Source organism: Notothenia rossii (genome assembly GCF_949606895.1).
Source record: "Notothenia rossii genome assembly, chromosome: 3".
Classification (NCBI taxonomy): Eukaryota; Metazoa; Chordata; class Actinopteri; order Perciformes; family Nototheniidae; genus Notothenia; species Notothenia rossii.
The window spans coordinates 2815575-2835215 of NC_136901.1; the positions used below are offsets into that span (position 1 = coordinate 2815575).

General features: G+C 41.8%; 1 protein-coding gene across 4 annotated transcripts in view; it reads right to left on the bottom strand.

Moving 5' to 3' along the window:
• The window catches only part of ncam2 (neural cell adhesion molecule 2), a 305617-nt gene that overhangs the window by 19012 nt on the left and 266964 nt on the right, over positions 1 to 19641 (bottom strand). For all 4 annotated transcript variants that reach the window (XM_079669155.1, XM_079669154.1, XM_079669153.1 and 1 more), the window contains one exon: positions 19234 to 19408. In XM_079669155.1, coding sequence (XP_079525281.1) covers positions 19234 to 19408 — 175 coding nt within the window. The remainder of the gene's footprint in view (positions 1 to 19233; positions 19409 to 19641) is intronic.

Below are 19641 nucleotides of genomic sequence, written 5' to 3' on the forward strand. Positions count from 1 at the left end.
TCAGGACTCAGAGAGACACGAGGAGAGCTGGAGCTCTGATGGAGTCAGGACTCAGAGACACGAGGAGAGCTGGAGCTCTGATGGAGTCAGGACTCAGAGACACACGAGGAGAGCTGGAGCTCTGATGGAGTCAGGACTCAGAGAGACACAAGGAGAGCTGGAGCTCTGATGGAGTCAGGACTCAGAGAGACACGAGGAGAGCTGGAGCTCTGATGGAGTCAGGACTCAGAGACACGAGGAGAGCTGGAGCTCTGATGGAGTCAGGACTCAGAGACACGAGGAGAGCTGGAGCTCTGATGGAGTCAGGACTCAGAGAGATACGAGGAGAGCTGGAGCTCTGATGGAGTCAGGACTCAGAGAGACACGAGGAGAGCTGGAGCTCTGATGGAGTCAGGACTCAGAGACACGAGGAGAGCTGGAGCTCTGATGGAGTCAGGACTCAGAGACACACGAGGAGAGCTGGAGCTCTGATGGAGTCAGGACTCAGAGAGACACGAGGAGAGCTGGAGCTCTGATGGAGTCAGGACTCAGAGAGACACGAGGAGAGCTGGAGCTCTGATGGCAAACACTGACGGTTTATTTGGAGCTTCGGCCGGAGAATTCACAAGACATATCACGAGGCCACGGGTTGACCACGGTAGAGATGCCAAATCAATTCTGAAGAGCCCTCATGTAGCTCCAGGTTTGAACTAGTTCAGAGAGTAATAATCAACATTCTTTATCAGCGAGACTAAACAAATATGGACCCTGAATCTAACTAGAGCTGTCGTCCATAGGAAAGAACGTGGCTTCTAGATGTCCCTGAACTCTAAACTATCTCAGGTCAGCTTGTGCTCGGTCATAAGCTGGCAACAACGATGTGCCCGAGCTGCCCCTCCTTAAGAGAGATACCCAAGGCCGTAGACCTATGCCATGGGAAAGGAGACAGTGAAGGAGTACATTATGAACTGTGTCAAAGGTTGAATACCTAAGCAAGCTATTCCCTATCATTCAGTATTCTGCTGAGAAGACGCCAGATGAACCTTCCCTATAAACATACATGGAGTTTGTAGCAACGCCCCAAGGTGTAGACCAGTAAACAAGAGCTTTCTCACCCCAAAGAAATTATTTTCTAATCACCCGAAGGTCCGTGAATTCCTCCTCGGCCGGTTGGAGGATTTCCAACGCGTAGATAAGTCTTAATCCACAACGCCTGGACTCAGCGGAGGATCTCCCTTATTAGAGCCAATCCTCCAAATCTCCCGCAAAAACAAATCCCTCCCGGCCTTATAGACTTTTATAATAAGACGTCAATGGAATCAAAGTTTCAAAGACTGACATAAATAGATCTGCAGTGCTCTCCAACAGGTGGAGGAGGCTTTACTTGGTGATGTATTTGTATTATCAGAAGCTTTGCTGCTTCCTATCTGTTTAAGAAATGTAATCTTTTGACATAACTGACTGGAAACTACTCTTTTTTCCTTCTGTATATTCGCCTTCAGGTGCTTCTTCTGCCTGCCTGTCTATCAAGTGTTAACCTCTGTACTTCCACGTTCCAATTCGAGTGCATTTGAAGTTCAAGTTATTTTGCACCACACCGCAGCTGAAGGTAGCAAACATCAGCATTAGCATACTGATGCTTCACGTCCACTGGGGGCATGTTATGCTGTAGCTCGCAGCTCGCAGCTCTAAACTAACTCACGTGGGTTAGGGTTAGCAAAGGCAAAGCAAGTACTTTCTGTAAGATCTGGTCAGCGCTTTAAAACAGCTCAGATGGGAAGAGGCAGCAGTTCTTTCTTTCGGTTCAAAGTAATGAGAAAATGACGGCCGTGCAGAAAAGAGAGTGGCACGGTTGAATAGATAATGTGCCCTTAAGCGATCCAGGGGTTAAACAAAGTGAACATCCACTCTCACATGTGGACTGCAAGTTAAAAAGGAGGGTCAGACATGAATATGAAAGACCCAGAGACTGCCGGGTGATGAAGTCTGGCACCTCCAAAAAGAAAAGACCCCTGAAGTGTGGCAGTGTTTCCCGTACTTATATATTTAAAAGTATGGTTAATTATGCGAAATCTAGATCCATTTGACCCCTTAACGCTGGGTCCAACTTTCCCCAAAATGCATTTTAATTGCGTCTTTCATGACACTGTGTCCATGTGTTTCTGTATTAACTATGACTTTGTGTTAAACAGACATTATATAAGTGTTTACAGGCTGATCCCGATGTGTAAAATCACTGTAGTGCCCCTTTAAGATCATAATCTACCCCCAACTATAATCCATTAGTATTTGGACGGCGGCAAAATATTATTATCCAAACACACTTTCCTTTTTTTTGGGCTGTTTTCGTTGCCTGATCCAGAAAATTGGATTTGGAATGTAACAATGGCGTCTGAAACATCCTCAAATTAAAGCTCACCGTCACAGTTTCATTTCAAATCCAGTGTGCCGGAGTACTGAGCCAAAAAACAACACATTCCCACAGCCTCGCGCTGAACACTGGAAGTTGTCACAGCGTGTCTCAACCCGAATGACTCATGTCGCTGACTTTGTTCTCGACTTAGCGCTGAGAAGCAGACTGGCAGCGAGTCAAAGAGACACAGAAAATAACCTCGTGGCAAGAGGAACGCTAATTAAAAACCACCACCAACTATGTGCAATATGAGGTGGGAAGTAGTGGAGTACAAATACTTTGTTACTGTAGTTAAGTACATTTTTCTGGTATCAGTACTTTACTCCGCGACTTTCTACTTCTTACACTTTGAACACAAATACCTGTACTTTTTACTTCTTACATGTTGAACTCAAATACCTGTACTTTCTACTTCTTACATGTTGAACTCAAATACCTGTACTTTTTACTTCTTACATGTTGAACACAAATACCTGTACTTTCTACTTCTTACATGTTGAACTCAAATACCTGTACTTTCTACTTCTTACATGTTGAACCCAAATACCTGTACTTTCTACTTCTAACATGTTGAACACAAATACCTGTACTTTCTACTTCTTACATGTTGAACACAAATACCTGTACTTTCTACTTCTTACAAGTTGAACTCAAATACCTGTACTTTCTACTTCTCACATGTTGAACTCAAATACCTGTACTTTTTACTTCTTACATGTTGAACACAAATACCTGTACTTTCTACTTCTTACATGTTGAACTCAAATACCTGTACTTTCTACTTCTTACATGTTGAACCCAAATACCTGTACTTTCTACTTCTAACATGTTGAACACAAATACCTGTACTTTCTACTTCTTACATGTTGAACACAAATACCTGTACTTTCTACTTCTTACAAGTTGAACTCAAATACCTGTACTTTCTACTTCTCACATGTTGAACTCAAATACCTGTACTTTCTACTTCTTACATGTTGAACTCAAATACCTGTACTTTCTACTTCTTACACGTTGAACTCAAATACCTGTACTTTCTACTTCTTACATGTTGAACACAAATACCTGTACTTTCTACTTCTTACATGTTGAACTCAAATACCTGTACTTTCTACTTCTTACACGTTGAACTCAAATACCTGTACTTTCTACTTCTTACACGTTGAACTCAAATACCTGTACTTTCTACTTCTTACATGTTGAACACAAATACCTGTACTTTCTACTTCTCACATGTTGAACTCAAATACCTGTACTTTCTACTTCTTACATGTTGAACTCAAATACCTGTACTTTCTACTTCTTACACGTTGAACTCAAATACCTGTACTTTCTACTTCTTACATGTTGAACACAAATACCTGTACTTTCTACTTCTTACATGTTGAACTCAAATACCTGTACTTTCTACTTCTTACACGTTGAACTCAAATACCTGTACTTTCTACTTCTTACATGTTGAACACAAATACCTGTACTTTCTACTTCTCACATGTTGAACACAAATCCCTGTACTTTCTACTTCTTACATGTTGAACACAAATACCTGTACTTTCTACTTCTTACATGTTGAACACAAATACCTGTACTTTCTACTTCTTACATGTTGAACACAAATACCTGTACTTTCTACTTCTTACATGTTGAACACAAATACCTGTACTTTCTACTTCTTACATGTTGAACTCAAATACCTGTACTTTCTACTTCTTACATGTTGAACACAAATACCTGTACTTTCTACTTCTTACATTTTGAACCCAAATACCTGTACTTTCTACTTCTCTCATTTCCCAAACAGGCTGGTTCCTTTAGTCTGAATGTGTGTTTGGTGGCGTGATCATTATTATTTAGAGTCATTGCGTGCCTATTGATTTGAACATGATCCGTGTATCCATCATTTCCTGGTCTTCTCTAAAGAAGAGGGACCAATGGAAACGTTGTCATGTTGCCGTTGGTCACCATGGAAACATTCATTAGCTAACAATTACATTATTGTTCTATTAATATAAAGGGAGGTCAGGTACTCTTTAAAACAGCTGCTAGTTATGGGTACTTTTTACTGAAGTACATTTCAAAGCCTCTTTACTTTGACTTGAGTAAAGAAGTTTAGTCAGTACTTCTACTTTCACCAGAGTATCTGTACTTCTACTTGAGTGAAGGATGCGTGTACTTTTTCCATCTCTGAATAAGTGCAATATATACGTGGCTGCTAAATCCTCAGAACTGTTACAGGATGTGTATTTTGTAAATTGTGTCCTTTTATTTAATTTGGTATCTGTAATATGTTCGTATGCTTCTTAGTTAACACTAAGCTGTCTTTGGCTCTTTTTCTGATGTAACAAATGTACATTTTCTCTGTGGGACTAATAAAGCTATTCTGATTCTGAAAACACTTTTCCTGGATCTGGGGATTTGACTGGATCAATACGTTCTCCCCACCACAGGCTACTCTTTGTATCTCACCTTCTGAAAGTGTGTCTGCCGGCTAAAGCCACACATTCAGAGGCGTAAACAACAACTTCCAGAAAAACAAAGTGAATACTAATCCAATCTCCATGCCACAATACCCTCAAAGCTTTCAGAGCAGTGTTTACATTTTCCATTGCATAAAGCCACTGTCTTAATAATCAGAACCCAAAAGCACAGACATGCAGTCGTTCCTGTTTTGATTTAAAAATAGAAAATGTCTCCTAATAATTGAAAAACTGTTGGAGGAACGTCCAAAGTATTTAGTAATGCCCGGTTAAAGATGAAATCAAAGTGTCGTCTGTTTTTCTGGGAAGAGAGCGAAAACACTTCAGGCTGAAAGAGTGAAATCCATAAACATCATCCGATAAGGAGTATTACCCAGAGTGCTTAGCGGCAGCCTGACAGTTTGGGGTTGGATTGATACGCTGCACGCTTGTTAGCCTTCTTTATTGCTCCCAAAGTTTAGAAATAACTCCAAGAAAAACAGAGTGACACTTCAATTATGATACAGAGTGAGTGGCTGAAGGGTTATATCAATATTGGCAAACCAACTATTGTTGTCAGTTTACATTTCAGACGCTTTCATTGAGCCATGATGTTTAAATAAGCATTATTATGCCCTTTCCTGTCGGTTTTGGTGCATGTCAATGGTCTGCAGAGGCTAAAATCCCTGTGCCTTAGAGGGTGAACAGAGCAGCACATATTAATATTAAAGCATGGCGACACTACACACTGATATACACCTGAACATCAGCAGGGGAGGACTCTTTAAAGTAGAGACACCACATACTGATATACACCTGAACATCAGCAGGAGAGGACTCTTTAAAGTAGAGACACTACATACTGATATACACCTGCACATCAGCAGGAGAGGACTCTTTAAAGTAGAGACACTACATACTGATATACACCTGAACATCAGCAGGAGAGGACTCTTTAAAGTAGAGACACTACATGCTGATATACACCTGAACATCAGCAGGAGAGGACTCTTTAAAGTAGAGACACTACATGCTGATATATACCTAAACATCAGCAGGAGAGGACTCTTTAAAGTAGAGACACTACATACTGATATACACCTGAACATCAGCAGGAGAGGACTCTTTAAAGTAGAGACACTACATACTGATATACACCTGAACATCAGCAGGAGAGGACTCTTTAAAGTAGAGACACTACATACTGATATACACCTGAACATCAGCAGGAGAGGACTCTTTAAAGTAGAGACACTACATACTGATATACACCTGAACATCAGCAGGAGAGGACTCTTTAAAGTAGAGACACTACATACTGATACACACCTGAACATCAGCAGGAGAGGACTCTTTAAAGTAGAGACACTACATACTGATATACACCTGCACATCAGCAGGAGAGGACTCTTTAAAGTAGAGACACAACATACTGATATACACCTGAACATCAGCAGGAGAGGACTCTTTAAAGTAGAGACACAACATACTGATATTCACCTGAACATCAGCAGGAGAGGACTCTTTAAAGTAGAGACACTACATACTGATATACACCTGCACATCAGCAGCAGAGGACTCTTTAAAGTAGAGACACTACATACTGATATACACCTGAACATCAGCCGGAGAGGACTCTTTAAAGTAGAGACACTACATACTGATATACACCTGAACATCAGCCGGAGAGGACTCTTTAAAGTAGAGACACTACATACTGATATACACCTGAACATCAGCAGGAGAGGACTCTTTAAAGTAGAGACACTACATACTGATACACACCTGAACATCAGCAGGAGAGGACTCTTTAAAGTAGAGACACTACATACTGATATACACCTGCACATCAGCAGCAGAGGACTCTTTAAAGTAGAGACACTACATACTGATATACACCTGAACATCAGCAGGAGAGGACTCTTTAAAGTAGAGACACTACATACTGATATACACCTGAACATCAGCAGGAGAGGACTCTTTAAAGTAGAGACACTACATACTGATATACACCTGCACATCAGCCGGAGAGGACTCTTTAAAGTAGAGACACTACATACTGATATACACCTGAACATCAGCCGGAGAGGACTCTTTAAAGTAGAGACACTACATACTGATATACACCTGAACATCAGCAGGAGAGGACTCTTTAAAGTAGAGACACTACATACTGATACACACCTGAACATCAGCAGGAGAGGACTCTTTAAAGTAGAGACACTACATACTGATATACACCTGCACATCAGCAGCAGAGGACTCTTTAAAGTAGAGACACTACATACTGATATACACCTGAACATCAGCAGGAGAGGACTCTTTAAAGTAGAGACACTACATACTGATATACACCTGAACATCAGCAGGAGAGGACTCTTTAAAGTAGAGACACTACATACTGATATACACCTGCACATCAGCAGCAGAGGACTCTTTAAAGTAGAGACACTACATACTGATATACACCTGAACATCAGCCAGAGAGGACTCTTTAAAGTAGAGACACTACATACTGATATACACCTGAACATCAGCAGGAGAGGACTCTTTAAAGTAGAGACACTACATACTGATACACACCTGAACATCAGCAGGAGAGGACTCTTTAAAGTAGAGACACTACATACTGATATACACCTGAACATCAGCAGGAGAGGACTCTTTAAAGTAGAGACACTACATACTGATATACACCTGAACATCAGCAGGAGAGGACTCTTTAAAGTAGAGACACTACATGCTGATATATACCTAAACATCAGCAGGAGAGGACTCTTTAAAGTAGAGACACTACATGCTGATATATACCTAAACATCAACAGGAGAGGACTCTTTAAAGTAGAGACACTACATACTGATATACACCTGAACATCAGCAGGAGAGGACTCTTTAAAGTAGAGACACTACATACTGATATACACCTGCACATCAGCAGGAGAGGACTTTTTAAAGTAGAGACACTACATACTGATATATACCTGAACATCAGCAAGAGAGGACTCTTTAAAGTAGAGACACTACATACTGATATACACCTGAACATCAGCAGGAGAGGACTCTTTAAAGTAGAGACACTACATACTGATACACACCTGAACATCAGCAGGAGAGGACTCTTTAAAGTAGAGACACTACATACTGATATACACCTGAACATCAGCAGGAGAGGACTCTTTAAAGTAGAGACACTACATACTGATATACACCTGAACATCAGCAGGAGAGGACTCTTTAAAGTAGAGACACTACATGCTGATATATACCTAAACATCAGCAGGAGAGGACTCTTTAAAGTAGAGACACTACATACTGATATACACCTGAACATCAGCAGGAGAGGACTCTTTAAAGTAGAGACACTACATACTGATATACACCTGCACATCAGCAGGAGAGGACTTTTTAAAGTAGAGACACTACATACTGATATATACCTGAACATCAGCAAGAGAGGACTCTTTAAAGTAGAGACACTACATACTGATATACACCTGAACATCAGCAGGAGAGGACTCTTTAAAGTAGAGACACTACATACTGATATACACCTGAACATCAGCAGGAGAGGACTCTTTAAAGTAGAGACACTACATACTGATATACACCTGAACATCAGCAGGAGAGGACTCTTTAAAGTAGAGACACTACATACTGATATACACCTGAACATGAGCAGGAGAGGACTCTTTAAAGTAGAGACACTACATACTGATATACACCTGAACATCAGCAGGAGAGGACTCTTTAAAGTAGAGACACTACATACTGATATACACCTGGACATCAGCAGGAGAGGACTCTTTAAAGTAGAGACACTACATACTGATATACACCTGAACATCAGCAGGAGAGGACTCTTTAAAGTAGAGACACTACATACTGATATACACCTACATTATTTCTACTTATGTGTAATGCCTTGTCTTTCATGCTGCTGGAAGTGGGATCAATAAAGTACATCTTATCTTAAAATGAACATTAGGGCCCCTTTCATACATTTTTTTCTTCTGCAGAACATTTTTAAACCTCCTTTGCAAACGCAGGAATGTACGTCCTTCCTTAGATGAACATTGGTGTTTGAGTAGAAGGACATTTCACCTGGTGCTTTATTACTTGTTGAATAGATGTGCTGTAAGGATCGCTAAAGAAAAGGAATTTATCGTGTTTGAAAAATGTTCCAATTGTCCTGATTCCTCTTTCTTTGCTGCTGCAGACGGAGATGTATTCTGTGAGAAGAAGAAAAGACACCTTCCTTCATGAAGCAGCTCAGATCTCTGCATGAGGAACCAAGACAAGAAGCTGAAGTTGAAATGAAATAAACAGAAATGAAAGACTCTGACTGAAGACTGGCTCTTTTTAATAGAGGTTCTTGAGAGGATTTGATTGGGAGAAACCATTCACAGGTACACTTAATAAATACATGTGTCATTATTATTATTATTATTATTATTATTATAAAGAAGATCCACAATATCATTTACATAGCACTATTAGTTATTCATAGCCATCTGTTAATTGAAAAGAACAACATTATAACTGTCCACAATAAATATAACTACATTCCCAACTAAGACAGAAACCCCTATGCCTATCTCGCCACTTGGTTCGTCCCGGAACCTTCTTTGTCAGTATTTGTTCCCCCGAGGACCTTTTGGTCAAACACACTGGAGCGGACAACCGGAAGACAGACTGCGTGATAACCGAGAGAAGAAGAACAGACTGCGTGATAACCGAGAGAAGAAGAACAGACTGCGTGATAACCGAGAGAAGAAGAACAGACTGCGTGATAACCGAGAGAAGAAGAACAGACTGCGTGATAACCGAGAGAAGAAGAACAGACTGCGTGATAACCGAGAGAAGAAGAACAGGCTGCGTGATAACCGAGAGAAGAAGAACAGACCGCGTGATAACCGAGAGAAGAAGAACAGACTGCGTGATAACCGAGAGAAGAAGAACAGACTGTGTGATATAAACAAATAGCGTGCGTTCCGTTTTCACTCTCCAGCGAGAAGCTCACGGGGCTTTCCCGAACCTGTGTCGAGAGCTGGAGTTAAATGAAATCTCAGATCACTTCCGTTCCGCTTCTCACTGATTCGCTAAGCTGAACAGCCAATCAGAGTGATTTCTTTTGCCGACAACCTTTGACCCACCGACTCAACCTGCTGAATCGGTGGGTTTTCGGCCGAAACGGTGTCGGCACGGCTGAGAAGACACGCCGGTGCGGGACACACCAATCAGAGTAGGGCGTGTCGACGCTCATCGTCGGCCAGAATCGTCTTGGTGTGTCCGGGCCTTAAGAGCTAGCAGCCAAGGTGCCTTCCAACAGAAAACGCATTAAGATATGAGGAAGGGAATTGTAATCATGATATGTTTCTGTAAAATGTAAGAAATATGTTTGCTAGTATTCACTGCTATGCGACACATCGTCACCTTTGTCTGCAGGTGCTACCGTTGATTTATAAGGTAAGAGTAAAGAGAAGTAATGAGGTCGTTTCTGCACTGAAGGATGACCTGCACTCACGCTGATGGTTAATAACCTCAGGCCACCGTGATAAACTGCAGAGGGGCTAAGGGTAAAGCTGCTCAGGGGGTGTAAATACCATCGTCCTTTCTTTCTGGGTAACATGCTCCATTTACTCCGTGCTGCTAGGTGTCTTAGTTTCAGCAAATTCTCTTTAAATATACTTTCTATTTTCCTACGAGGCAAGACTGTGGACAGCAAACCCAGCTTCTCTCAAATCATGATTTAATAAACAGGTAAAGTATGAACAGTAACTAAGTCTACAGACCAAAGTGTATTAAACATATTTGTGCACATTGGAAAGCTCCAAAACAACCTCATACTCATGTAGCCTTTCTTAAGAGAGGAACACATTATTTATTTAATCAAAAGCTGGTTCCATTCCCAATTTAAAATCTGCAAGCTCGTGGATATTGGTGTTATTCCATGTGCATAAGATATGAGGTATATTCTTCAGTTTTATGTGTTTTAAAACCACCTTGGGAAATACAATGCTGCATTATGCTACACGCGTTATACTGCTGAAACAAACTTAGATTACCAACATATCTTAAAATGACTATAATATACTGTATGGGTATTTTCTATGAGGTTATGAAGTTTTACAAATAAGTTTAATCCACTTTTCTGCATGGGAGAGTGTTTCCCTGTTTATTAAATCATTATTAGAGAGACGTTGGGTTTGCTGTCTTGCCTCGTAGGCGTTAATTAAAGATTTATTCAAAGAGAAATTGCCCACCTCTTTCCACAACACGGACCAAATGCCGTATGCCACCCAGCAGGAATTTAGGGTCGCCCTCAATGCATCTATGTGTTCAAGTGTGGATAAATGATTCGAATAAAGTCACAACAGACCTAACATTGTTCACACAAGGATATTTAAAGCTATATATTCTCTCTCTTATCATCAACGTTTCTTCTGTACACCTCGAGGAAGCAACTTCTGTCTAACTCAGTGGCCGTTCATTCCTATTTCCCCGCTCTATTAACCCTTTTACCGACCTCTTCTGATTACTTGTTGATATATAGTCCCATTAGCAGGATTGCTGGAGATCTGTGTGTGTGTGTGTGTGTGTGTGTGTGTGTGTGTGTGTGTGTGTGTGTGTGTGTGTGTGTGTGTGTGTGTGTGTGTGTGGCACCTGAAGCCATTCATACACATCTCACTGTGACAATCCAAACTCATTAAGCCCGAGCACAGATTGACTGTCCCTCCATTGGATGAGAGAGGAAGACACTCGATTAATGACGACCCGGCGGGCGCTCATTGATTGGGAAGGTAGTGCTAATCTGTGGGGGGTAAACATAATCATTTGTGGATGTGAGGGAGGATTTCTCTTAAGTGCTGACTTTGGGAAAGTTTCTTTGAGGTGGTCCTCAGAGGGAGAGTTGAAACACAATCATTAAACCCTGCTTTGAAGGAGAAGCAGGCGTCCGTCCTTGTGTCCATTTACAAGAAGGAGGCCTTGATGTGACTCAAGTGCACTCAAGAGGGAACGGAAAACCAAAGGAAATTACTCTTAACTTAGAGGAATATGCACGTTCTTAACAACCAGCGGCAAAAAAAGACATTTCGTCCACTTTTAGGTAATTGCATTAGACTGGGGTTATTAAAGGAGTGGTAAAAGCTTCTCCACCTTGATCTTTGGGAGATGAAACTTTAAAGTCTCGTATTTAAAAGAGGGACCCTCATGTTAACTTTAGAAATGGTGATCAACAAAAAGAGCTTTCTGTGCCTCGTAACCAAACTTCATTCAAACTAGGTTTTTAGTTTTCAATCATCCTTTTATCCACTCAAGTAATAGTCACTTTGTTGGAAACTGAATTGTGATATTTAACCTGCAAAAAGGGCAGAATCTGGGTTCCTTTTTACATGCTTTGTGCACCAAGGACATAACTCCACTTGTTGCACGTTATTGAGATGTTATCCTTGAATCCATCTCCTGTATTTCCTTTCGTTTCATTTATGTTCTTTTAGTTTGGTTACTGAGAGTAAGAGTTATATTTTGAATGATCACTTAAGAAATGTCAGTGCGATGGTTGTTTTTGATCAGTTATGAAATGATATCGAAGTTCGTGGAAATGTACAATTACAATTCAAACTAATAAGGCAAGTGAAATATTAGAATATAGTATAAGCACGAGTTACGTTTCCACTAACAGAAAAAAGCTCTTATTTTGCCCTTTTCAATGAACATTATCAAGAACAGCATGGGTTTGGTTTAAGTACGTATGCAAATCAGTGGTGAACCGTGTCTATCACAACTGGACCTTCTGTAGATACCCCCCCCCCCCACCCCCGGCGTTATAATGTCCGTCTTTTCACTGAATTGTCGTCTTGAAAAGGGTACTCACAACAACTTCATCTTCACCTGTTGCACTCAACATTTCAACGTTAAAAACAATAAAACGGCATTCATCTAGATCAGGGGTCGGCAACCCCTGGCACACGTGCCAGCATTGGCACGCGACACCGTAACCAGTGGCACACTAGGAATAAGTGGAATAAGTGTGCAATAATATTTAAATTGTATTTTCGGATCCTGAACGAGACCGCCGCCAGAGCGCGTCTACCTGCAGAAGGAAGCCATACGCAACGCAGCCCCGCTGACTTTCTGCCGCTTTCCTCCGTGGTGCAGTGCTGATCGTTTCACCACAGAGGAAAGCACTTCACTAATTGCAGTACCCAAAAGGAGCTGTACAAATGCCGAAGTTTTTGCGTGGCTGTGTCTTTAGTTGAATGCCCAGTGGCGATCTGCTCATCGAAATAATATGCTACAAAGGGGCGGACTGGCCATCTGTGTGTTGAACTTTCCTGTCGGCTCCCAGACCGTAGTCGAGGAGGGCAGAAGCAACAAGCTTCAGGTTCAATAACCCACTTTAGCTTAAATGACTGGAGAGAGGCGAGCTCTTCTTGGGAGGCCGTTGCATTTATTTAGCTGTTCTTCTGTTTCACAAAATACATCACAGACCTCTGTTTTTCTGCTGCCTCGTTTCACTTCCAGAAACAAACACACGTTCCCCCCCTCACTGTCGCTCTGCCCTCCACACAGACACATGCACAAGCCACACCTCTCTCTCTCTCTCTTGAAGGGACAGCGATCTCATCTCACTCTGCATGACCCTAATATCATAACATGTGTGTTCTGGAGAATCACAGAACGGACGATTGTCCTTATTATTATGCCGTTTAAACCAATTATTTAAATGTGGTAAATGTGTAAATTTCGTTGACAGGTCCACACACTGCTTCCCCGCAGCAAGGCTCCCCCCACCCTCCGGCTGATAGTTCACGAGCGTCACGCTCCTTAACCCCCCCCCCCCCCCCGCCGTTGATAATTCTCGATTGTCGGCACGCTGATAACAATTTTTTTTTTTAAATGGCACTTCATATCAAAAAGGTTGCCGACCCCTGATCTAGATCCTCTGTCTCGAGCCAGTTAACTAGCGGGCCTTCTAGAGCAGTGGTTCCCAACCTTTTTTCCCAAGAGCCCCCCCAAATGACTCCTGTTGGAAATTACAGCGGTAATTACAGTTTAAAGTCTAAGGAGCTCTATTGGAGTGACTTTGATGGTTATTGGACTCAGGATGAATTCATTTGGATTCCCGCTGTATGAAGAAATTAAAGGACGGCTCAAGTGGAAACAATTCACAAAGAGATTAAACTGTTTAAAACACATGCTCAAAGTAAGCCGGATTTTGCCGATGTGTTTATGTGGATTCCAAAGTCGTAAATAATCTACAAAATGGAGGAGACCGATCTGATCGGAGCAACTGGGACAAATAATCCAACTGAAACCGGCACGGACAATGACTATGTTTTAAAAATGCTCTTATCCAGACAAGCCTGGTTTGGACACTTCAGGGCAGAAGAAACATTTCTATTAAAGAAAGAATTATACATTTCTGTCTTTTTATGCCTTTAATACTAACTTGACAAAAAAGTCTAAATATGATATTTGGCCTCAAATCATCTGAGGCCTGGCGCCCCCCCTGCCCCCCCAGGTTGGGAACCACTGTTCTAGAGGACCCTGGAACCGGGGAAATTGAAAGAATACGCATATCTCTTTGCCGCTGCTTTTAATTGAAATGCTCATATTAGAACTACAGTATGCCTTTTAAACATGTATTGTATACCTGTGGAGTTTATTTTATTAATTATCTTTGCCTTGTAATGCCTGTTGTAAAATGCCATTATATACCGGTATGTGTTTTTACTGTATGTATTCCTAAAAAGTATTTTAATTTGTTTTGTAAAGCACTTTGAATTGTCGCGAACAGAAAATTGCTATATCAATAAACTTGCCTTGTCTTGCCCATTGGCTACAAATCAATATGATTGGTTGATCAAACTGTCAGTCCAAACGTACGCTCTCATTCAGTGTGAGGGCCAGGGCATTTGATCAAGGATGTAGAATACCTTGTTAAAGGATATTCTACCCAGAGACCCGGAACAAGATCTGATTGGTTGCTTTCACTGAAATGCGTAGTGCACGGTCCGAGAAGGACAAACAAATCAACGTAACACTTTAATATTACAGATCAACAACACAGATACCAATATACATTTTATTTATATAATTAAATCGATGTGTTGTTTGTTTTATCTGAGTGTTCCAGGGTATTCTCTGAATACGTTCGCAACTGACGCAAATATTTCTATATTCTATATACTACTTTTCTGATTTGAAAAACCGCAATTAATGAAAATGAACGAGGGATATTAATGAGTTTCAGGTAAAAGATGAGTCGGCATCATCCCTAAAACAGCAACAGGTACTCTGAATAAGAAACACTGGGTTGTATATCCACGCAGCTCTGCGTGCTTAATATCCAGTACATTACGTTTATAGCCTTGAAGCGATCGTGTAAAAAAACCTTTAATAGCATAAGTGCTTTGTTACAGCGACTCAGCAGGAAGTCTGCCGCCTGCTCGTCTTGCTTATAATAAAATATTTACAGTACATAGTTGACAACGATATGTTAAGTACGCTCCCCAGGAAACACGGTCCTTTGTTCAATCAATAAACGAGCGTGTAAACATCAGCGCTGATCTTGTACAGCAAAGTTCTGCAGTCTTTATATATATGTGTATTTCACACAAGTCAAACACATGGAGTTGTTGTTCTAGAAAGGTCCCTGACAGTTAGGTCGTCTTCAGAGCATATTTTCAGCTTTACTTTCAGATACAGATGCCTTTTTGTTTGTGGATCTGGAATAAAACTGATTCTGAGAAAAGGTCAAACACTGTTTACTTGACTGAAGCTTCATTTAGAGACTTTTGAACCTCGAAATGCACATATTTCCCGAGATAAGGAAGTATATTATTAGTTATTTGATCTAAGTGCACTACTGTAATTTATGCAGAAAAACCTGCAGGAAAGTCCATGACATGCATTTCTTTTCTCGTAAAAAGACCATATATCTGAAATCGTATTAGCAGATTAAATAAGAGAAGTTACGGGCACGCATCTGTTTCATTACACGGCTGTAAAGAAACAACCAATCTCAGTGTAGGAAATATATGAGCCGATTGATTAATGTAACGGACAGCTATAAAAGTACTCATTTCCCGTTTAAACAGCTGGCGTCACTTCCAGGAAAAGTTGGACTGCAGCTCGCAGGAGAGGAGCGAAGCCTTTCAGATTATTTATCCCGGCGCTTTGATGAGATTAGTGCAACGCTCCTCAAACTAAATCTATGACGACTGCTTAAATCAAAGCGTTTTACAGCACAGCAAGGAGAGGAGCCAAGGAAAACTCAACAAAGCCAAACACAAGCGACACCACACTGTATCGAGAATATTCAGATACTCCGCTCTGAAAGGGGCCTGTTTTCCATTTCCTGTTATTTAGGTTTTAGTGCATGCAAAGGGTCTGAAGAGGCTAAAAGATAGCTTTGTGTTATAGCCATCCGTTTGAATATCTATTAGGGAGGTTGCTAACCTTGCTTAATGCTAAAGTCCGCTCCTGTCAGGCCATTATGACTTCATGGAAGCCCTTTACCTTTACGAGTCAAAATAGAGGTCGGGGAAGGAAATCACGAGACAAAAAGTTAAGTGCGTTGTTCTCGAGAGCGAGAACAAATCTGCTTTTAAAGACACTAAGCAATTGGAAAGAGAGGAGGGGCAGTGCAAAGAAAAATGTGATGTGGTTTGAAGAAAGCAAATTGAAAAGGAACCAAGGGCAGTGTTTCAATCTGTGGCGTCTTCCTAAAGGAAGGAAGGATGCCAGAAAACAGGACGGAGGAAAGGGGATTTAAGGGGAGGTTAAATCCACTCCAGATGCATTATACATGAAGAGGTTTGAAACAGGGTGGGTGGGAGGTTGAAGGCTCCTATATGGAGTATATGTATATAGTGGGAGATGGTTCTTATATAAAAAATGTGCATGCGCTTGTACACAAAAGTCTATCCCATTAGATTCAGTGTGAGTCCGTATTCTGCTCACAATTCATCCAAGATTATACGAATAAATGGACGTCGTTTTCGGCTTCAAAATATTTATATTGAAGCCTTTTCTGAATGAAAATGCGGTGCCATTATTCAAGGGTGCTAATGGGATTATCAACTGGTTTGCGATCGGAGTCAGAGTCCTGAGTGAGCTTGAAGTTGAAAGACAAAATAGTCGAACGAGTCTACAAATCTTTCTCCAGCACCTCCTCTCCCTCCGTCCACTTTTAGCCTCAAACAAACACATTAAGAGGAAATCGTTTTATCTCCACTGTCTCTCTCGGGCTCTTTCCCACGATGCACCACTGTGCGCTAACAAGAGAGGACAGCCAATCGAAGTGACCTGCCTTAAGCTCGCCGTTTTCCCCTGGCTTTCCGTTTGAAAAGCAGCACACACTCTCACAGGCCATTTAGCCCGCGCTGTAATGACACACAAACACTCGCTCCACCCCAAACAACACAAATGGACGGTGCAACAGGCGGAGGGGAGAGCACCAGCGTGCCCAAACAACCTCTCTTTGATTCCTTTCCCCACATATGGAGGGCTTCAGGGGGGCAGAGCCACGTTTATCTCAACAATACGTGTGCGTCCTTAACAGCCTGTGTTCCAGATTAAGTGAAACACGGCTGCATGCATACTTCAAAGCTCCTGCTCACGTGCATCGCCTGCAGGACGTTGGAATGAGAAGCTTGCTGCACATCTAGACATTTATTTTCTGCTACGTTAAGCAGCAGGCTCACCGAGGAGGGAAACAAAACGCTCCTCATGGGAATCCGAACCTCGGCATACGGACGACACGGAGCTCAGGGAGAAGCTGGTGTTTGTGCAGCTCATATGACCGCCTGCGTGTCGGTTCTTGCAAATGAGAAGCTGCTGAATTGCAAAGCAGCACAACGGGAGAAGCTTCACACTACGAAGAAGAAGAGGAGGAGGGGGGGGATATTTCACGGAAGAAAAACAACAGCCTGCGGGTGTTTTCACTCGTGGTCTGGTGGGTTGCTTTGAAGGGAACCCAGGTGTGATTGCACCATTTGAGCGGTTTATTTGAACAGGTGTGAGTGAATCCTTAATGTGGACGTGCACTGAGATTTTTGACAAACTGTAAAGCACTTACGCATCACTGTACCCTGTATGCAAAGCTGGTTTGCCATCACTAACTGTACGGAGGCTCAGTCACTGGTACTTTTTCATTTACAAAGCCATGTTGGATAAACTACCATCTTATATCTGCTCCCTGATCTCTCGGCTGTTACTGCCTGAGATCTCATGCTGTGGTTTTATTAAATGTACCAAGTGCTAGGACTGTCTTAGGGAAGAAAGCTTTTATGTGTGCAGCTTCACTAACTTGGAACAGTCTGCAAAAAGAATGGAAAATTACCAAGCTGGTATCACTACATGTTTTTAAAGCTCGGTTGGATGCTACTGAATCAGATGCTGTTGGTACCTGTACATGTGGATAGTATGTAAATTGTAATCCCTGTACATGTTGCTGTATGATGTCCTTTTGTTGTTCTGTTGTTTATGTTTGTATGTCTTCATGTGGAACCTTGAACAAGAGATCATTGATCTCAATGGGGTTTTACCTGGATGAATAAAGGTTTTGAATTGACGTCTGCACTGAGAACACAGGAGCAGGAGAGCCTTAGTCAGGACTGTGTGGGGAGGTCTTTGTGCTGAAGACGCATCATGGACCAACCACAAGATTCAAAGCTGCAGCTGATGGCTATTTTCTTAATAATTTAATAACTCAAAGCCTTAAAAACAAGGTGAGGTGAGCCCAAAGGGAGGCGTTGTGCTTCTATGTTGCCTGATTTCCATATTACAATCACAACAGTGAGAAATAATCAGTATATCCTGTGTATTGTGTTATTTTTGCCTGATAAACCCCTTGAACCTGGAAATTGGAGCTTAACGACATTCGAAGAAAGGTTTTATTTGGTGTCTCCTTGAGCATTGTAAGGGGTCAGTCCAATGATTTGACCCATGAAGCTCACTTAACTTGTAAAAAGAAGTACGACTACGGTTTGCTTCTGTAGCTTACATTTTTTATTTGTATGTTGTTGCTTTAGATGAATGTAGACTGTGCTGTGTCCTAGAGAGGCTTTGAGTGAAAGGATGTTTAACAGCAGAATAATGTGCTACGTGTTTCTCTCAGATGAAACGCCACTCAACGACCAAACAGATAGAAATCCATTGCAGCGGTTTCTCCTCCAGGAGGCTCTCTGTGTCGCCACGGTTACGTCTTGCTTTTGTTATCGCCAATGCTATCGCTCTTTGCAGCGGTATGGCAAACACAAGGAGCTCAGAAAACGCTCTTTCAAAAGGCGTCCGCTAGCAGCTAGAAGCATCGGTCAAGTCGAGGTGTATTTATGGAAAAGGCACAAGACAACACTTTTTGATGGGGCTGTTACCTGTGATGTCAGGTTTCTGTGGCATGAAGAACTGATAGAAGCTGGGCTCCGACAGGCCCTTCACGTTTCGTGCCGTTATTTCCACTTCGTATCTGGTGTTCCACTGCAGCGGCTGCAGCATGGCGAAGTCATTCATTCCCGGGACTAGCTTGGTCATCCACTGCTCTTCTTTATCCTGCGAGACGGAACAAGGGGGGGAGAAATGTAAAAAGAAATGCCTCGCAACACTCGAGTTCAACTTCAGTCTGCAAGCATCAGAGGGAAGTGCTGTTGCTTTAAACAGCAGCGTACCCTTTGAGAGAGCGATGGAGTCGTGGTTGTGAAAAACGCCCACACTTGAATAGGGTGAAAATGATGTTTTTCATCAAGTTCACACAAGCCCTGTGATATCTCTCTGTGCCCTTTTCT